The 15,255-nt window shown below is 41.8% G+C and overlaps 1 protein-coding gene across 4 annotated transcripts in view; it reads right to left on the minus strand.

Moving 5' to 3' along the window:
- TRAPPC9 (trafficking protein particle complex 9) overlaps window positions 1-15,255 on the minus strand; it is a 715,201-nt gene that overhangs the window by 268,979 nt on the left and 430,967 nt on the right. For all 4 annotated transcript variants that reach the window (XM_017501725.2, XM_017501724.2, XM_037728923.1 and 1 more), the window contains one exon: window positions 4,051-4,193. In XM_017501725.2, coding sequence (XP_017357214.1) covers window positions 4,051-4,193 — 143 coding nt within the window. The remainder of the gene's footprint in view (window positions 1-4,050; window positions 4,194-15,255) is intronic.

The following is a 15,255-nucleotide window of genomic DNA, read 5'->3' on the forward strand; positions in this document are numbered from 1 at the left end:
TCACTTAAGGGATCTTCCTGCCTCAGCTTCCTGAATATCTAAGACTCTAGGGATGTCCCATCATACCCAGCTAATTTTTTTCAATGTTTTGTATGTTTTATGATTTTTCATATTATGTCATTATCCTTTCAATGTCTGTGGAATTAGTAGTAATGCCAGCTCTTTCATTCTCAATATTGGTTACTTGTATTTCCACATTTTTTTTCTGACTACCCTGGTTACAAGTTATTTGTTTTTTCATTAATCTTTTCAGAGGACCAACTATTGGTTTCACCGACTTTATGAATTTATTCATTCATACTCTGTATCACTGATATCCTCTCTTAATTTTTTCTTCTGCTTACTCTAGGTACATTTTGTTCTTCTTTATCTTAGAAAGAATCTATATTACTGATTTTCAATGATTTACCTTTTCTAATATAAACATTTACCATTTTATAAATATCAACTAGGCACTTTGGGTGGCTGAAGCAGGAGGATTGTTTGAGGCCAGGAGTTTGAGACCAGTATCTCTACTAAAAGTTTAAAAAATAAGCCAGCTGTGGTTCTGTGCACCTGTAGTTTTAGCTCCTTGGGAGGTGAGGCAGGAAGATCACTTGAGCCCAGGAGTTTGAGGTCACGGTAAGCTATACTGGTGCCAGTGCACTCTCACCTGGGCAATGGAGTGAGATTCTATATGCCCCCGCCCAAAAAAAATACACACACACACAGAGTAGGTGGAGCTAATTGAAAGAATTGTCCACTGATTAAAAGAATTGTCCAAGTTTTCTATATTTTTTACTAAAATTTTTATCTACTTATTTTATCAAACACTGAGAGATAAATGTCGAAATTTTTAGGTATAATGGTGGGGTTGTCAATTTCTCCCTTCAGTATGCCCGTTTTCTTTTGATGCTATATATGTAAATACGGTTTCATTTGATCATTATGTACGTTTGATGACTTGATTCTACTGTCATTAAAAATTGTCCTCTTTTTCTCTTAGAAATCTAATTTATATGAAGATACCCAAATCAAATCACTCCTGGGCTCAAGTGATCTTCCTGCCTCACCTCCCAAGTAGCTAAAACTACAGGTGCACAGCAAAACAACTGGCTTATTTTTCAAACTTTTGGTAGACATACTGGTCTAATTATTTGTGTTTACAAAAGTCTTTTCCTTCATCTTTTTGTTCTTAAATTATGCATAGTTAATGTCAATTTCTTATAAAAAGGTAGTTAGCATCTAACTTATGGAGTTTGACAACCTCCATTTTTAAAGGTGATATTAAATCTATTTACATTTAGTGTAACTCTGGATGCTATAGAGTTGAGTCTACCACATTGCCTTCTGTTTCTTATTTGACTATATGTTCCTTGTTCTTTTCTCCTCCTTTCTTGATGCCTCTTCCCGTTTTTCTGGATTAAGTATTTTTAAATGTTCCATTTTAACTCTTCTGGCTTACCATCCATTCCTTAAGTGGGTTGCTCCAGAGTTTATGTGTATCTTTAGCTTATCACATCCTAACTTCAAATAATATTCTAACAATTTGCATATAACACAAGAACTTCTATTTTCCCATCCGTTCTTTGTTTCACTATTTTATTACGTATTTTATTTGTATATGTGCTGTACACTACAGAATTAAATGTTCTTATTTCTTCTTTAAGTAGTCAATTAGTCTTGTAAAGAAATTTTTTAAGTGAAGGAAACATATTTTCTATTTACTCACTTATTTACTGCTTATTGGGTTCATCACTTCTTTATATAGTTTCTGGTTTCCATTTGCTTTTATTTCTGACTGATGAGCTATGTCAGGCTAGTGAAAAGCAGGAATTGTGCTCCATTTGTCTCTTAAACCAGTGATCTCTTTATATAGCACCTGAAACTTTGGAAAGTGCATTACTAGAAGTACAAGTAACATCAAGGGACCCACAGAAAGGCCAAGCCACTCTGCCTAGTCACACTCAGAAGAATTTTACAAACATGGTACCATGGGTCATCAAGGTCAAACAGGTATTTTCCAAAAGGTTAAATAAAGAATTTTCATTTAAGAGAGAACAGTGTTAGAAAAAGCTCACTGGTATAAACCACCTACACGTATCCCAGCGATGGCAAGAAGTGCACTGTACATGAAGTGTGGGATTGGGGCAAAGGGACTGAAGGGGAAGATCTGGGCCATATCTTTAAGCATCATGGATGTCATAGGAGGGACTCTGGACTTAATCTCATCAGCATTGGGAAAGTATGCACCAGGGCAGTGGCATGGGCACGTGTGTACTGAAAGGATGACACAGAGCAAGTCTGTCAGCAGAGAGGCCGGCTGGGCAACTCTCTCTACAGTGACAAAGCATGCAGTGGATTGCAGGGACATCTCAGAGGTCCAATCCACAGGGCTTGGGGACCACTTAGGCTTAGGAATAACAGAAAAGGAGAATTAGTGACATCAAATCTCAATCTCAAGAGTAGGGCAAAGAACCACGGAAACCAAAAGAAAGGGAGCAGGGGCCACAGGCTGGGGGGCAGGATCTACACAGCGCTTCAGCTGACCACCCACGCTTCCAAACCTCTGTGTGCAGCAAACCACACGGGAGCATTTTTCTCATCTTCAATTGTCATTTAGAGCTGTAGGGGCCATGACGTGAAAGCCAGATATCAATAGGGGGAAAAAAAGACGAACTCAGTGACAACCTGTGCCGCTTCCAAGAATTATTTATATGGGCAATGGCAGCAGGAGATGAAGAGATGAAAAACACACACCAGGCTCATGATGAAGTGAATTTAATGCTCAGAAAGGGCCTGAAATACTCTACCCTCAGCAGCAGTCCTGGCCAAGCTTCCCCAGGGGCAAGTGCGTTAATGCTTTATACAAATTCAAAACAGAGGCGAGTCTTGGCATCAAAGGCTCTTACTCTGAGGATTGAAAAAGTGATAGATGATGAAATGTGACGCTAAAAGGCCCAGCTAAACTATTAATTCTCGCTGAAGGTATTCTCCAATGGCCGGGAAGAAAAAGTCTTTCCTATAAACTAAAACCACATTCATTATTTACAGCTGTATCATTTTAAAGGGATTTTATGTCAACATTAACATGGACAATGACATACCTCTATCTCACGCTGCTGCAGACAGGGCCCACTGGAGAAGCAGGGGCTGCATGGGATGCCCCCAGCACCCCATCCGAGGATGGACAGGTAAGCATTTAAATAATACCCACCTGGCCCTCCCTACTCTGATAGGCAAGGCCCAGCTGGACAGGAACACCGGGAAGAGCTCAGATATCAAGAGCACCTGCTTCCCCAAATGCTCCAGGCACTGCGGTAGGAATAGGAGTCACAGAGGGTCTCCGGCTGGCAGGAGCTCCACCCCAGCTTCCAGACTCCATGACTCCAACTTCGCCAGAGGGCAAAGTTTTGGATGAGAAACTGTCATTCTCCTACCTCAGAAAATAATATCCTTAGTATCTCTTGCCACTTCTGGGTTTCAAGTGTACAAACTGTCCAATTTCTTTCTCCCTGAAGGAAGACTAGGTCTGGAAAGCAGGCAGGAGAGAAAGCCTCTGTATGAGGAGGGCCTTCTGGGCAGAAATGACCTGACGCCCAGATGGCTGGGAGCTCCACAAAGTACCCATATTACAGGGATGCCAGGAGTGACGCCAAAGAGATGCTGGACTTGTTCTGGGGTCCCTGAGACGTGTGTTCTCCACTGAGCCCCCCGCTAACAGGAGAAGCAAGCCAGAATTGAGCCAGGCTCGGCTGAGTGGGAAATGTGTGTGCACAGTGAGAAACACACACACACACACACACACACACGAACCCTGCAACCATCAGCGTTATCATCATGGCACACTATGACGTATAAAGCCCATTCACTCACGGCCACCCAAGAGGCAGTTCTCAGATAACACCTGGCTTCCTAATGAAAAACCTACAGCCCAGAGAGGCTAAGCCACTCGGGCCATGGGCCCGGATCTGACGGGAGGCAGGGCAAAAACACGCTGAGGTCAGCATTCCAGACGCAGCGCTGTTGAGGCTCTAGAACACCACCACTGCGCAGCAGGAAGGCATTTACCTGGATGCTGGGAGGGTACTGACTCGGGTGAAAAACACAGACGGTTCAACTTCTACATGCAGCCCCAGGGAGAGATTCCTGTAATATCCTTCAGTGTGGCCCGGGCCTCCAGAGTATTTGAAATTCAGGACAGCTTCCAGGGTCTAAAAAGATGTTAAAAAACAAAACAAAACAAAACACACACGTTAGTACTCCCTAGTTTAATCCACCAGGAGGCAGGTGGCTTCACTTAGGAAAAGTCTAAAGATAATCCCATCTTGCCACGTCATCAGCACTGGCTGAGGCACACCCCTGGCGGGCGCCATCTTCTAGCCACGTCATCAGCACTGGCCGACTCACAACCCCCAGTGGGCGCCATCTTTCCCGTGATGACCCAGAGTCTACAAAATTCTCAAGTCTGTGCGTGCAAATGGAAAGGGCTTCCACAGCTTCTCCGTGGTTAAATACGGCATTTTTTGTTTTTGTTTTGTTTTGTTTTTAGAGACGGAGTCTCGCTTTGTCACCCAGGCTATAGTGCAGTGGCATGAACTCGGCTCACTGCAACCTCCGCCTCCCGGGTTCAAGCAATTCTCCTGCCTCAGCCTGCCGAGTAGCTGGGATTACAGGCGCCCGCCACTACGCTGGGCTAATTTTTGTATTTTAGTAGAGATGAGGTTTCACTATGTTGGCCAGGCTGGTTGAACTCCTGACCTCAGGTGATCCACCTGCCTTGGCCTCCCAAAGTGCTAGGATTATAGGCATCAGCCACAGCGCCCAGCCTAAATACTGCATTTTAGAGAGAAAAACACATTTCTATGAGCATCATTTCAACATAAGATGAGGTGACAGGCGGAGTGGAGTGCTTCCATCCGGAAGGTGGAGCCACTTGGGCTGACAGTGAGTAAAAGCTGACAAACCCCACAGTCAGGATGTTTCCCTGAACCCATCCAAAAGATGAGTTCACAAGGCAACGAGGCCCTCCAGGAGGGGCGGGGTGCTGCACAGCAGGGAGTGCCCATGTGCTCCTGCTGGGGCCCAGTGGCACCCAGTGAGAGGTAAGGAACAGACGTATGGGAAGATGCCAGCCATGGGAGTGGCACTGCACGCAGGAGGGCTGGGAATGGAAGGGGAACATTATAGCTTCTCTGCAGCCACAAGTACAGGGCAACACCAGAGGAATGTGGAGCCTGGGGGGTACCTACAGTAACCATAGCAACAAAAAATCCAACCCGGTTTCCCTCGGACTAAAGGACCTCGCCTTCCCCAGGAGCATCTTGAAGCAGCAGGCACAGCAGATCCAGCCCAGGGGCCCAATCTGGCCACTGCTTGTTTTTGTGTGGCCTGAGAGCTAAGAACAGTTTTTACATTTTTTACAGCTTGTAAAACAAAACAAAACCAGAGACGAATATGCAACAGAAACCACATGCGGCTGGCAAAGCTCAAAGTACTTACCGTGTGGACCTTTACATCAAAGATTTGCAAATAAAACCCAGAGGAAAACATAGGAGCAAATCTTCAGGATCTTGGGTTAGGCAAAGGTTTCACGGATATGACACCAAAACCATAAACAAAATGCAAAAAAAAAAAAAAAAATCAAAGCTTCTCTACCGTTAAATAGGGACAATAATTAATACGTATCTCACTAAATTCCTGCAGATTTGATGAGCAAATACAGTGACAGAACAAGAAGTCACTCATTAAATCAACTCCTTTCTTCCCTCCAAACCTACCCATCTGACACCATGATGCAGCATGGCTTAGAATTGGAGGAAATGGGTTTCATTCCCATTTCTTCTAGGTTTTGTTTTTTATTCTTGTAATGTGGCAAAGTATGCATAACATAAAAGTTACCATTTTAACAATTGTAAGCGCACGGTTCAGTGGTATTACGCATATTAACTTTGTTAATCAACCATCTCCGTCATCCATCTCCATCTCCAGAAATTTTTTATCTTCCCAAACTGACCCTCTGAACCCATTCAACATAGACTCCCAGTCTCCCTTCCCTAGGCCCTGACACTCACCATGCTGCTTTATGTCTTCTTGAACTTGACCACTCTAGACACCTCACATGAGTGGAATCCTATAGTACTTGTCCTTGTGTGACTGGCGTATTTCACTTAGCATCATGTTGTCAAGATTCATCTGTGTTGAATCATGGGTCAGAATTTCCTCTTTTTTAAGGCTGAGTAATATTCCATTATATGTATGCACTGCGTCTTACTCATCCATTCAATCTGTCAATGAGCACTTGAGGTGCTCCTACCCCTTGGCTCTTGTGAACAGTGCTGCTATGGTTGGACGATACCAAGACCCTGCTTTCAGTTCTTTGGGATACATGCCCAGAAGTGGAATTTCTGAATCGTATGGTTATGCTCTGTGTAAGTCTTTGAGGAGCCACCATATTGTTTTGCACAGTGGCTGCACCATTTTACATTGCCACCAGTGGTGCACAGGGTTCCTGTTCTCCCACATCCTCACCAAACACTGCTATTTTCTCTTTTTGTGATAATGGCCATCCTAAGGGGCATGAAGGGGTAGTTCATTGTGGTTTTGATTTGCATTTCCCTAGTGACGAGTAATGTTGAGCATCTTTTTATGCACTTATGGTCCATTTATGTATGTGTTTGTGGTCCATTTATGTATCTTCTTTGGAGAAATTTATATTTGAGTCCTTCAGTCTTATTTTAAAAGTCCACTATTCCAAATTCCTCTCACCACTCCTCAAGGTGTCTTTCATGGCTACGTATTGACAGGTTCTCTTCAATATTTGTACTGCCAGAGAAACGCTTTCACTGATTCTCTCCACCTATGTAAATATTACTTCTCCTTGACAGCCCAAATAAAGCCATGCCTTCTCCTTACTTACAAATGGCTCAATAAAATACATATTTTTTTAACTGAAAGGATCATATTTTGGCCTCACCAAAATCCCAAATCCTTTTTCATTCCCCTTATTCCCAAGCACCACTCTGTCAACTCCAAAGGGTTGCTGATTTCTTGTGAACGTGTCTTAGACCTCTTAAATTGCCCTTGTCATCAGCAGAAGGTGAGACTCGACACACGTACACTCAATAATTCTATCAAGACTTTCTGAGTTCACCGACTTTCATCTGTTTGATCTATTTTTTCATTCATCTTTCAAACACTTCCTGGGTATCTTCTGAGTGCCAGTTCTGCACTTAGTACAAGATGAAGATGTGGTCCCTGATCTCAGCAAGCTCAATAAATGCTGAGTGAGTCAATGTATGAATAAATTAACTAATAAATAAATGAAGCCGACCAACCCCCTAACATATATACAGCATATTCCTCAAATTGCAGGCATAGTAGTCATGGAAATAAACAAACTCTCAGTAATGGCCTTGAAAAGCCAAAATCTGTGAAGTACCAACAAATGTCACCCCGGCTTTTTTGTTTGTTTGTTTTTTAAGGTAAATTTAAAAGCCACCTACAGGGAGTGATGTAGAAGAAATCACCTGGGGAATGAACAAAAAGTACACAGAGACAGACCATTGTCAAGTACCACATCCCCAAGAAGGAACAGTCTGTGTTTCTATTTTCTGGGAATTCACTATTTCTGTATTCTGTAGAAAAAAAAAAAAAAAAAAAAAAAAAAAAAAAAAAAAAAAAAAAAAAAAAAAAAAAAAAAAAGGAAAACAAAAGATAATTATGAGGGGAAATATCTAATTTTTAAAAATCAAGCACAGAAATGGTATATTAGTTCATTCTCACACTGCTATGAAGAACTGCCTGAGACTGGGTAATTTATAAAGAAAAGAGGTTTAATTGACTCACAGTTCTGCACAGCTGGGGAGGCCTCAGGAAACACAGAATCATGGCAGAAGGGGAAGAAACAGGTCTTACATGGCGGCAGGAGAGAGTGAGCAAGTATGTGAAGAACTGTCAAACACGTATAAAGCCATCAGATCTTGTGAGAACTCACTCACTGTCATGAGAACAGCATGGGGGACACTGCCCCCATGATCCAATCACCTCCCACGAGGTCCCTCCCTCAGGGATTACAATTCAAGATGAGATTTGGGTGGGGACGCAAAGTCTAACCATATCAAAAGGTTTCCTGAAGTTCAATGTCACTGCCTTTCCTCTTTGAGATAAAAACAAAAACCAGAAATAACAACAAAAAAGGCCTCCTCAGTCTTTTAAAATTAGAATATTTTAATTAGAACATAAGGGAAGATGGGAAGTCAAAAGACACAGGATGTCTAAGCCCTTTTCCTCAATTGAAGAGACTTCATAAGATGTTCCCTTCTGAGAGCATTTTTCAATCTTTACTTTGACAGAAGACTACTGCAGAAATCAGTAATAAGCAAGAGACCACAACAAAAATGTTTATTTTCTAGGCACACCATTTACTATTCTAGTTAATATGAAAGGACTGTCAGTGAGTACCTTGTATTAGGGAGCACCTACTCTGTGCCAAGTGCTGCACTAAGTGACCTATGCACCCAAATGCAATGGTCATGAGACCCCCACAAGGGAAGTGCTGCTTTCACCAATGAGGCTCAGGGGACACCCGGGAAGCAGCACAGGCAGGAACTGAACAAAGAGCAATGCACCTGCACAGCCCACTCTCTTGCCATTGAGGCAAACTGTTCAGAATAGCATTCATTCACCCATCTAATCATTTATTCACTCACTCTGGACAGATGTCTAGTATGTGCCAGGGACTATGACACCTAAGAAGAAAAAGGCACAGTACTGCCCTGGGGGCCCTCGAGTCTCATAAAAGGAACAAGCCCAGAGGCCTCTAAGTAAATTGTGACATGTTGTGTCATGGATAAGTGTATTAGGATATATGAGATACAGGAGGAGAAAGGACTACATATGCTGGGTAGGCAGGAGTTGGAAAAGAAGGAACAACAAACCAGCAAGGAAGACAGGATTAGATAATCATCAAATTGAAAATGGATAAAGAATAGAGAAAAACAATTATATTAAGACCTACTTCTTGAAAATATTAATTAATATGACAATCCTCTAAGTTAAGTTGATCAAGGAAAAAGAGAACAACAAATTACCAACATCAAGAATGAAAATGATGATTGGTACAGATCCTATAGACATTAAAAGGACAATTAGGGAAAAGTGTCAACAATTCTGTGCCAATAGATTCAACAACTTAGATAAAATGGACACATATTACCAAAATGAATCAAGGAGAAACAGAAAATCTGAAGAGCCTCATGCCAACTGAAGACATTGCATTCATAATCAAGAATATACTTCCAAAAGATGGCCAGGCATCCTGGCTCATGCCTGTATTCCCAGCACTTGGGGAGGCTGGGCAGAGGCAGATCACTGGAGCCCAGGAGCTTGAGACAGCCTGGCCAACCTGGCGAAAGCCCGCCTCTACTAAAAGTACAAAAATTATTGGGCTTTGTGGCACAGGCCTGTAATCACGGCTACTTAGGAGGCTGAAGCATTAGAATCATTTGAACCCAGGAGGTGGAGGTTTCAGTGAGCCAAGATCATGCCACTTTACTCCAGTCTGGATTACAGAGCAAGACTCTGTCTCAGGAAACAAACAAACAAGCAAACAAGAAGATACTCCCAAAAGAAACCCCAAGCTCAGATGGTCTCTCAGCTGAATTCTAACATATTTAAATTAGAAATATCAGTTTTATATAAATATTTCTAGCAATCAGAAAAAAGGAGAAAACTTTCCCAATCTTTTTAGGAGGACCAATGTTACTCAAATATGAAAATCAGAGAGAAACTTCCAAGAAAACTATTCATGAGGCCTATATCCCTCATGAATTTAAATGTCAAAATTATTTTTAAAGTACTAATGAATCAAGTTCAGTAAAATATAAAATGAGTAATACATCAGGGCCATCCATAATGTAAGGTTGGTTTAATCTTCAAAAATCAATGTCATTCACATATTAATAGAATATTGACAGGCAACAAAAAGAAAAGGTGAATGATCATTAGCTCCAGAAATAATAGTTGACAAAATTCAAAACCCATTTGTAAATTTTTAAAAACTCTCAGCAAACTAGGCATAGAAAGGAATGTCCTCATTCTATGAAATGCACTCATGAATAACCTACAGTCAAAACCATGCTTAATGATAAGCAGCGGAATGTTTTGCACCTAAAATCCAGAATAAGGCAAGGAAGTAGCTGTAATGATTTTCATAAACACTGTACTCAAGATCCTATCAAGTTCAATAAGTGAAGAAACAAAGGGTATCTTTGTTGGAAAGAAAGACATAAAACTTTGCCGACAACGTGATCATGTACCAGAAACATCCTAAGGAATCTACTGGAACTCTCAGAAATTGCTGGTGGTGCTTACTATAAAATAGTAAAATCCTTTTGAAAAATAGCTAGGTAAATCCTCCTAAGCTTAAACCTGCAATTAACATATTACTCAGCAAAGCAACTCCTACCAAGAAAAAATAAAAACACATATCCACACAAAGACATGCATGTAAATGTCCATGGAGACTTTATTCATAATAATACCAAACTGGAAATACCAAACCTCCATGTCCAACAAGAGGTAGGTGACTGAATAAACAAACTGTAGTAAATTCATAAAATTAAATACTACTCAGCAAAAGAATGGAGCAAACTACTGATACATACACAACATGGAAGAATCCAAAACACCTTATTCTGAAAGAAAGCAGCCAGCCACACAAGAGTGCATACCGCTGCTTGTATGTATTTGAGATACCAGAAAAGGTCAACCTTTGGTGGCAAGAAGAAAATCAGTAGTTTCCTGGAGTTAGGGGCAGGAGAGGGTTAGCTGCAAAGGGGTCAGAGAAACTTTGGAGGGTGATAAAAATATTCTATATCTTGATGGTGGTGGTGGTTACATGGAGTATATATTTGTCACAATTCATCAAATTATATGGTTAATGAGGCTGCATTTTATCGAATGCAAATTACTCTCAGTAAAGTTGATTTGAGAAATTGATCCTGACCATTAATAGGCATACAATCACTCGTAAACATTATTAAAGACTCCAAGTCACAACGTGGGCCACATTGATGTGGGACTGCCCGTGTCTAAAGGTGAATGTGAGGCCCTGCAAAAGGCTTCAGATGGAGATTTAAGAGTCCCAGGTTCTGCAGCAGAAGCAGCAGCAGTGAGGTTATTATTCACCACAATTAAAAGTTCACGTGACCTGGGAGAAGTCACATCACTTTTCTAGTTCTCAATCTCCTCACCTTAAAACTTGAGTGTCATGCCAGATGTTGCCTGAGGTTTTGACCAGATCTTATATGAACAGTTATTCTTCATTTTCCTAATGTTTCACAACTTCTAATATAACTATGACTATTGTCAGAGAAAAACAATCATCCTTATGTGTAGGCCAGCCAATTTAAATGTATATGAAGTAGATCTCTAATAGTTAAAGACCCCAATTGAACCTGTCACCACAGATTTCCTTCTGCTCTGTTTCTATAATATGACAAAATTAATAGCTGTGATGTGATCCACTTAATAAGTCACACATTCAAGACCAAAGGCTGGGGCTCGTTCACCAAGAGACCAGCGCAACGGTTGACTTAAGGTCAATGAAACTCACAAATGAAAGCCATAGCATTACTTTCCAGTTAATTAGCACTTTCTGCCAAAGTCTTTCTTCAGTGTTAATGATGCCAAGTAACTATAAATTAAGCGAGCCCCCCATAGCAGTGCAGGGATGGGTTTGAACAGCAGCAGCCACCAACACAGCTTCCAGCCAAGAGGCCCAGGAGTCCCGTGGTGGCGGAGAAGAGTCAGGATGCAGGGTGCAGAGGAGAGGGTACGTCTGGGGACGGTTAGAAGACCAAGTTGTAAGTCTGGTTTTGGGTAGTAAGGAGAGCATCAGGTCAGAGAGTCGAGGGCCAGACTGAACCGGGGACCTCCTGCCTAACTGCCTGGGTGATGAGCCCCACGCCATAGACCACAGCAGCACAGAGGGCCACCACAGCCTACCTGTACATATGCTCCAGCCGAATTTCAGCTTCTATCAGAAGGCTTTGCAGCGTCTGCCACTCTCTAATACATGCCACATGGGCACTCTGCTTCTGCACCGCTGGAGTACCATCGTACCTGGAGTCATATACTTTGTTGATGGGAAGTGTATTCCATCGTATAAAATCGAAGTGATATAAAATGGTTGGTGCTGAGATGGCTTGCTCCCACCTGTCACCACGTCCAGAACACTGTCCCCTCCCATCTCCTGTAACCATTTTTATTAGTTTTCTTTAATGCATCCATATTTATTTACATAGATTTATTTACACAGATACAAGAAAATACAAATAGAAACCTTTTTCCTCCACACCAGCTTCCTCCGCCCAGCACCACCTTGTAATAAATAAATAAATTACACATGCCGTCCATCTTTGTGCACCGGATTGTTAACTTTCACTCAGTATATCCTGAAGATTTTTACTTAGTAGAGAGAGCATCCTTTGTAGAACATTCTTGGCAGGTTATTTGTATACGTGTGGCATTCCATGGCGCAGATGTGCTATTGCTTATTGAAACAGTCCCTATACACTGGATTTTTGGTTGTTTTCAATATTTTCTTACTATGAACAATGTTATAATATAACCACATACACAAGTCACTTTTGATATATGAAGGTATTTCTGAAAGGTATATTTTCCATTTCTGGGTCAAAAGCAAATTCTGTCATTTTAATAGATATGACCCTAATGTTCAATTGAAAGTTGAGCCACTTCACATGTTAACAGCCATGCTTGAGAGAGCACTTCTTTTCTCAAGCCTTGAAAATAAGGTATATTGTTCCACTTTTGGCTTTTTGACAGTCTGACAGATGAAGACTCTCAGTGTAGTTTCATTTTACATTTCTCCAATTATTAAAAAAGTCGAATATCCTTCCATATGCTTAGCGCATTTTCATGCCTTTTTCATGAATTACACGTTCATATCATTTCTCTATCTTATAATTGACCTGTCAGTCTTTTTTGTCCAAATTCCTGAGTGGTTTTCTCCCTTGTACGAAATCATGTCTGCAGATAAAGACAGTTTTACTGCTTCTTCATTTCTAAAATCCATGCCTTTTACATTTTCTTTCTTGGCCTACTGCACTGGCAAGGACTAGTAAATCAATGGATGAAAATAAAGATTCCAAAAATAAACCCACACTGACACAGGTAATTGATTTCTTACCATAGCTAAGGCAATTCAATGATAAAATTTACCTCTTGTACAAACACTGGTGGATACATGTGTAGAGACAAATCAATGTCGGCCTTGACCACACATTATTTTGAGGTGGGTTATACATCTGAACATATAACACCTAGAACGTCTAGAAGAAGACATGGAATATCTTTGCAGTCTTGGGATAGGAAAAGAGATCTCAGAGAAGACACAAAAAATACTAAACATTAAAGGAAAAAAATTAATTTCATTAAAAGTAATTTTTCATCCAGGGAAATCTCCAAAATGTTAGAATACAAAATTTGTCCCTTTCATCCAAGTTGTCAAATGTATTGAAATGCAACTCTTCATAATGTTCTTTTTTTTTTTTGAGAAGAAGTCTCTCCTGCTCTGTTGCCCAGGCTAGAGTGTAGAGGCACAATCTCAGCTCACTGCAACCTCCGCTTCCCTGGTTCAAGCAATTCTCCTACCTCAGCCTCCTGAGTAGCTGGGATTACAGGTGCATGCCACCATGCCCTGTTAATTTTTGCATTTTTAGTACAGGCAGGGTTTCACCACATTGGTCAGGCTGGTCTTGAACTCCTGAGCTCAAGTGATCCACCTGCCTTAGCCTCCCAAAGTTCTGGGATTACACTGTGAGCCCCCACGCCTGGCCCATGTTCTCTTATTAACCTTTTCATGTCGGTACGATATACATGTTCCACTTTCACTCCAGATGCTAATAATTTGTTTTCTCTCTTTTGTTGATACACCTGCTAGGGAATTATCAACTTTATTAAAATTTTGAAAGAATTAATTTTGGGCTTTGTTAATTTTCTCAAGTGTGTGTCTATATGCAACACAGGACTTGGCACAAAGCAAGTATTCAATAAATGCTTACTAAGTTGAATTACATTTGAAGATGATTAATACATTAACTATGGATCAATGTCTGTTAAATGGATGGATGGATAATCTTACTAATAAACATATATATTTCACACTTCATAACATGGCTTTACAAATACTTCCCCCACTTCTTCACCCTCCCCTCTTACCACTGACAAATTCTTCCTTGGTTATTGGGTTTCCGTGGATGACTCACATCACCTTGGCAGTCTCTGTGATCCTGCCAAGCCCAGGCTGCTGCACCTCCTCAATGACCAGCACAGAGCACTTTCTCCACCTCTGCCTTACCACACTGTAGCACAAGTGCTTGGATCTTTCAACAGAATACAGGCTCCCTGTGGGCAGGGACCGTGCTCCATACCCAGCGCCTTGAAGAGCAGGTGCTCCACATGCATTCCGTTTAACTGAATGATAGCACCTTCACAACAAATCTCAGAGAAAGGAGAAAGTTGACACTTAGTAGGCTCCTACTGTGCTCCAGACACTGTGAATAGTGCTGGAGGAACTTTCAGACCTAACACAATGCTACACAGGTATTACTACCTAAAGAGCTCACTACTGTTGAAAGCTTAGGGAAATAAACAGCCTTGCCACAAAGTTCAAAGTCAGGCCTGAGTCCAAAGATCCTGCTCTTCCAGCAGTCCTGTGCTATCTCCCAAAGAAAAGCTAAGGAAACAGAAAGAACGAGTCTGAGCAGAAAGCTTGCGCTGCCCCAAGAGGCAGGCCTGGGTTCCCGAAGGAAGACCAGTTCCATAGATGCCGCGCCCGGCTCTCTGGACTTGGTGCTAAATGCTGCTTTCAAGATGCTCACAGTTTTTCTCCTTCTGTATACACAGCTGGAGGAGGGTAAAGTGCGGAAGGGGGGACTCCTGTAAACACAGCTGGAGGAGGGTAAACTGCGGAAGGGGGGACTCCTGTATACACAGCTGGAGGAGGGTAAACTGCGGAAGGGGGAACCTTCTGTATACACAGCTGGAGGAGGGAGAACTGCGGAAGGGGGGACTCCTTCTGTATACACAGCTGGAGGAGGGAGAACTGCGGAAGGGGGGACTCCTTCTGTATACACAGCTGGAGGAGGGTAAACTGCGGAAGGGGGACTCCTTCTGTATACACAGCTGGAGGAGGGAGAACTGCGGAAGGGGGGACTCCTTCTGTATACACAGCTGGAGGAGGGTAAA

Source organism: Cebus imitator, unplaced genomic scaffold (assembly GCF_001604975.1).
Source record: "Cebus imitator isolate Cc_AM_T3 unplaced genomic scaffold, Cebus_imitator-1.0 Scaffold284, whole genome shotgun sequence".
In the NCBI taxonomy this organism is placed as follows: Eukaryota; Metazoa; Chordata; class Mammalia; order Primates; family Cebidae; genus Cebus; species Cebus imitator.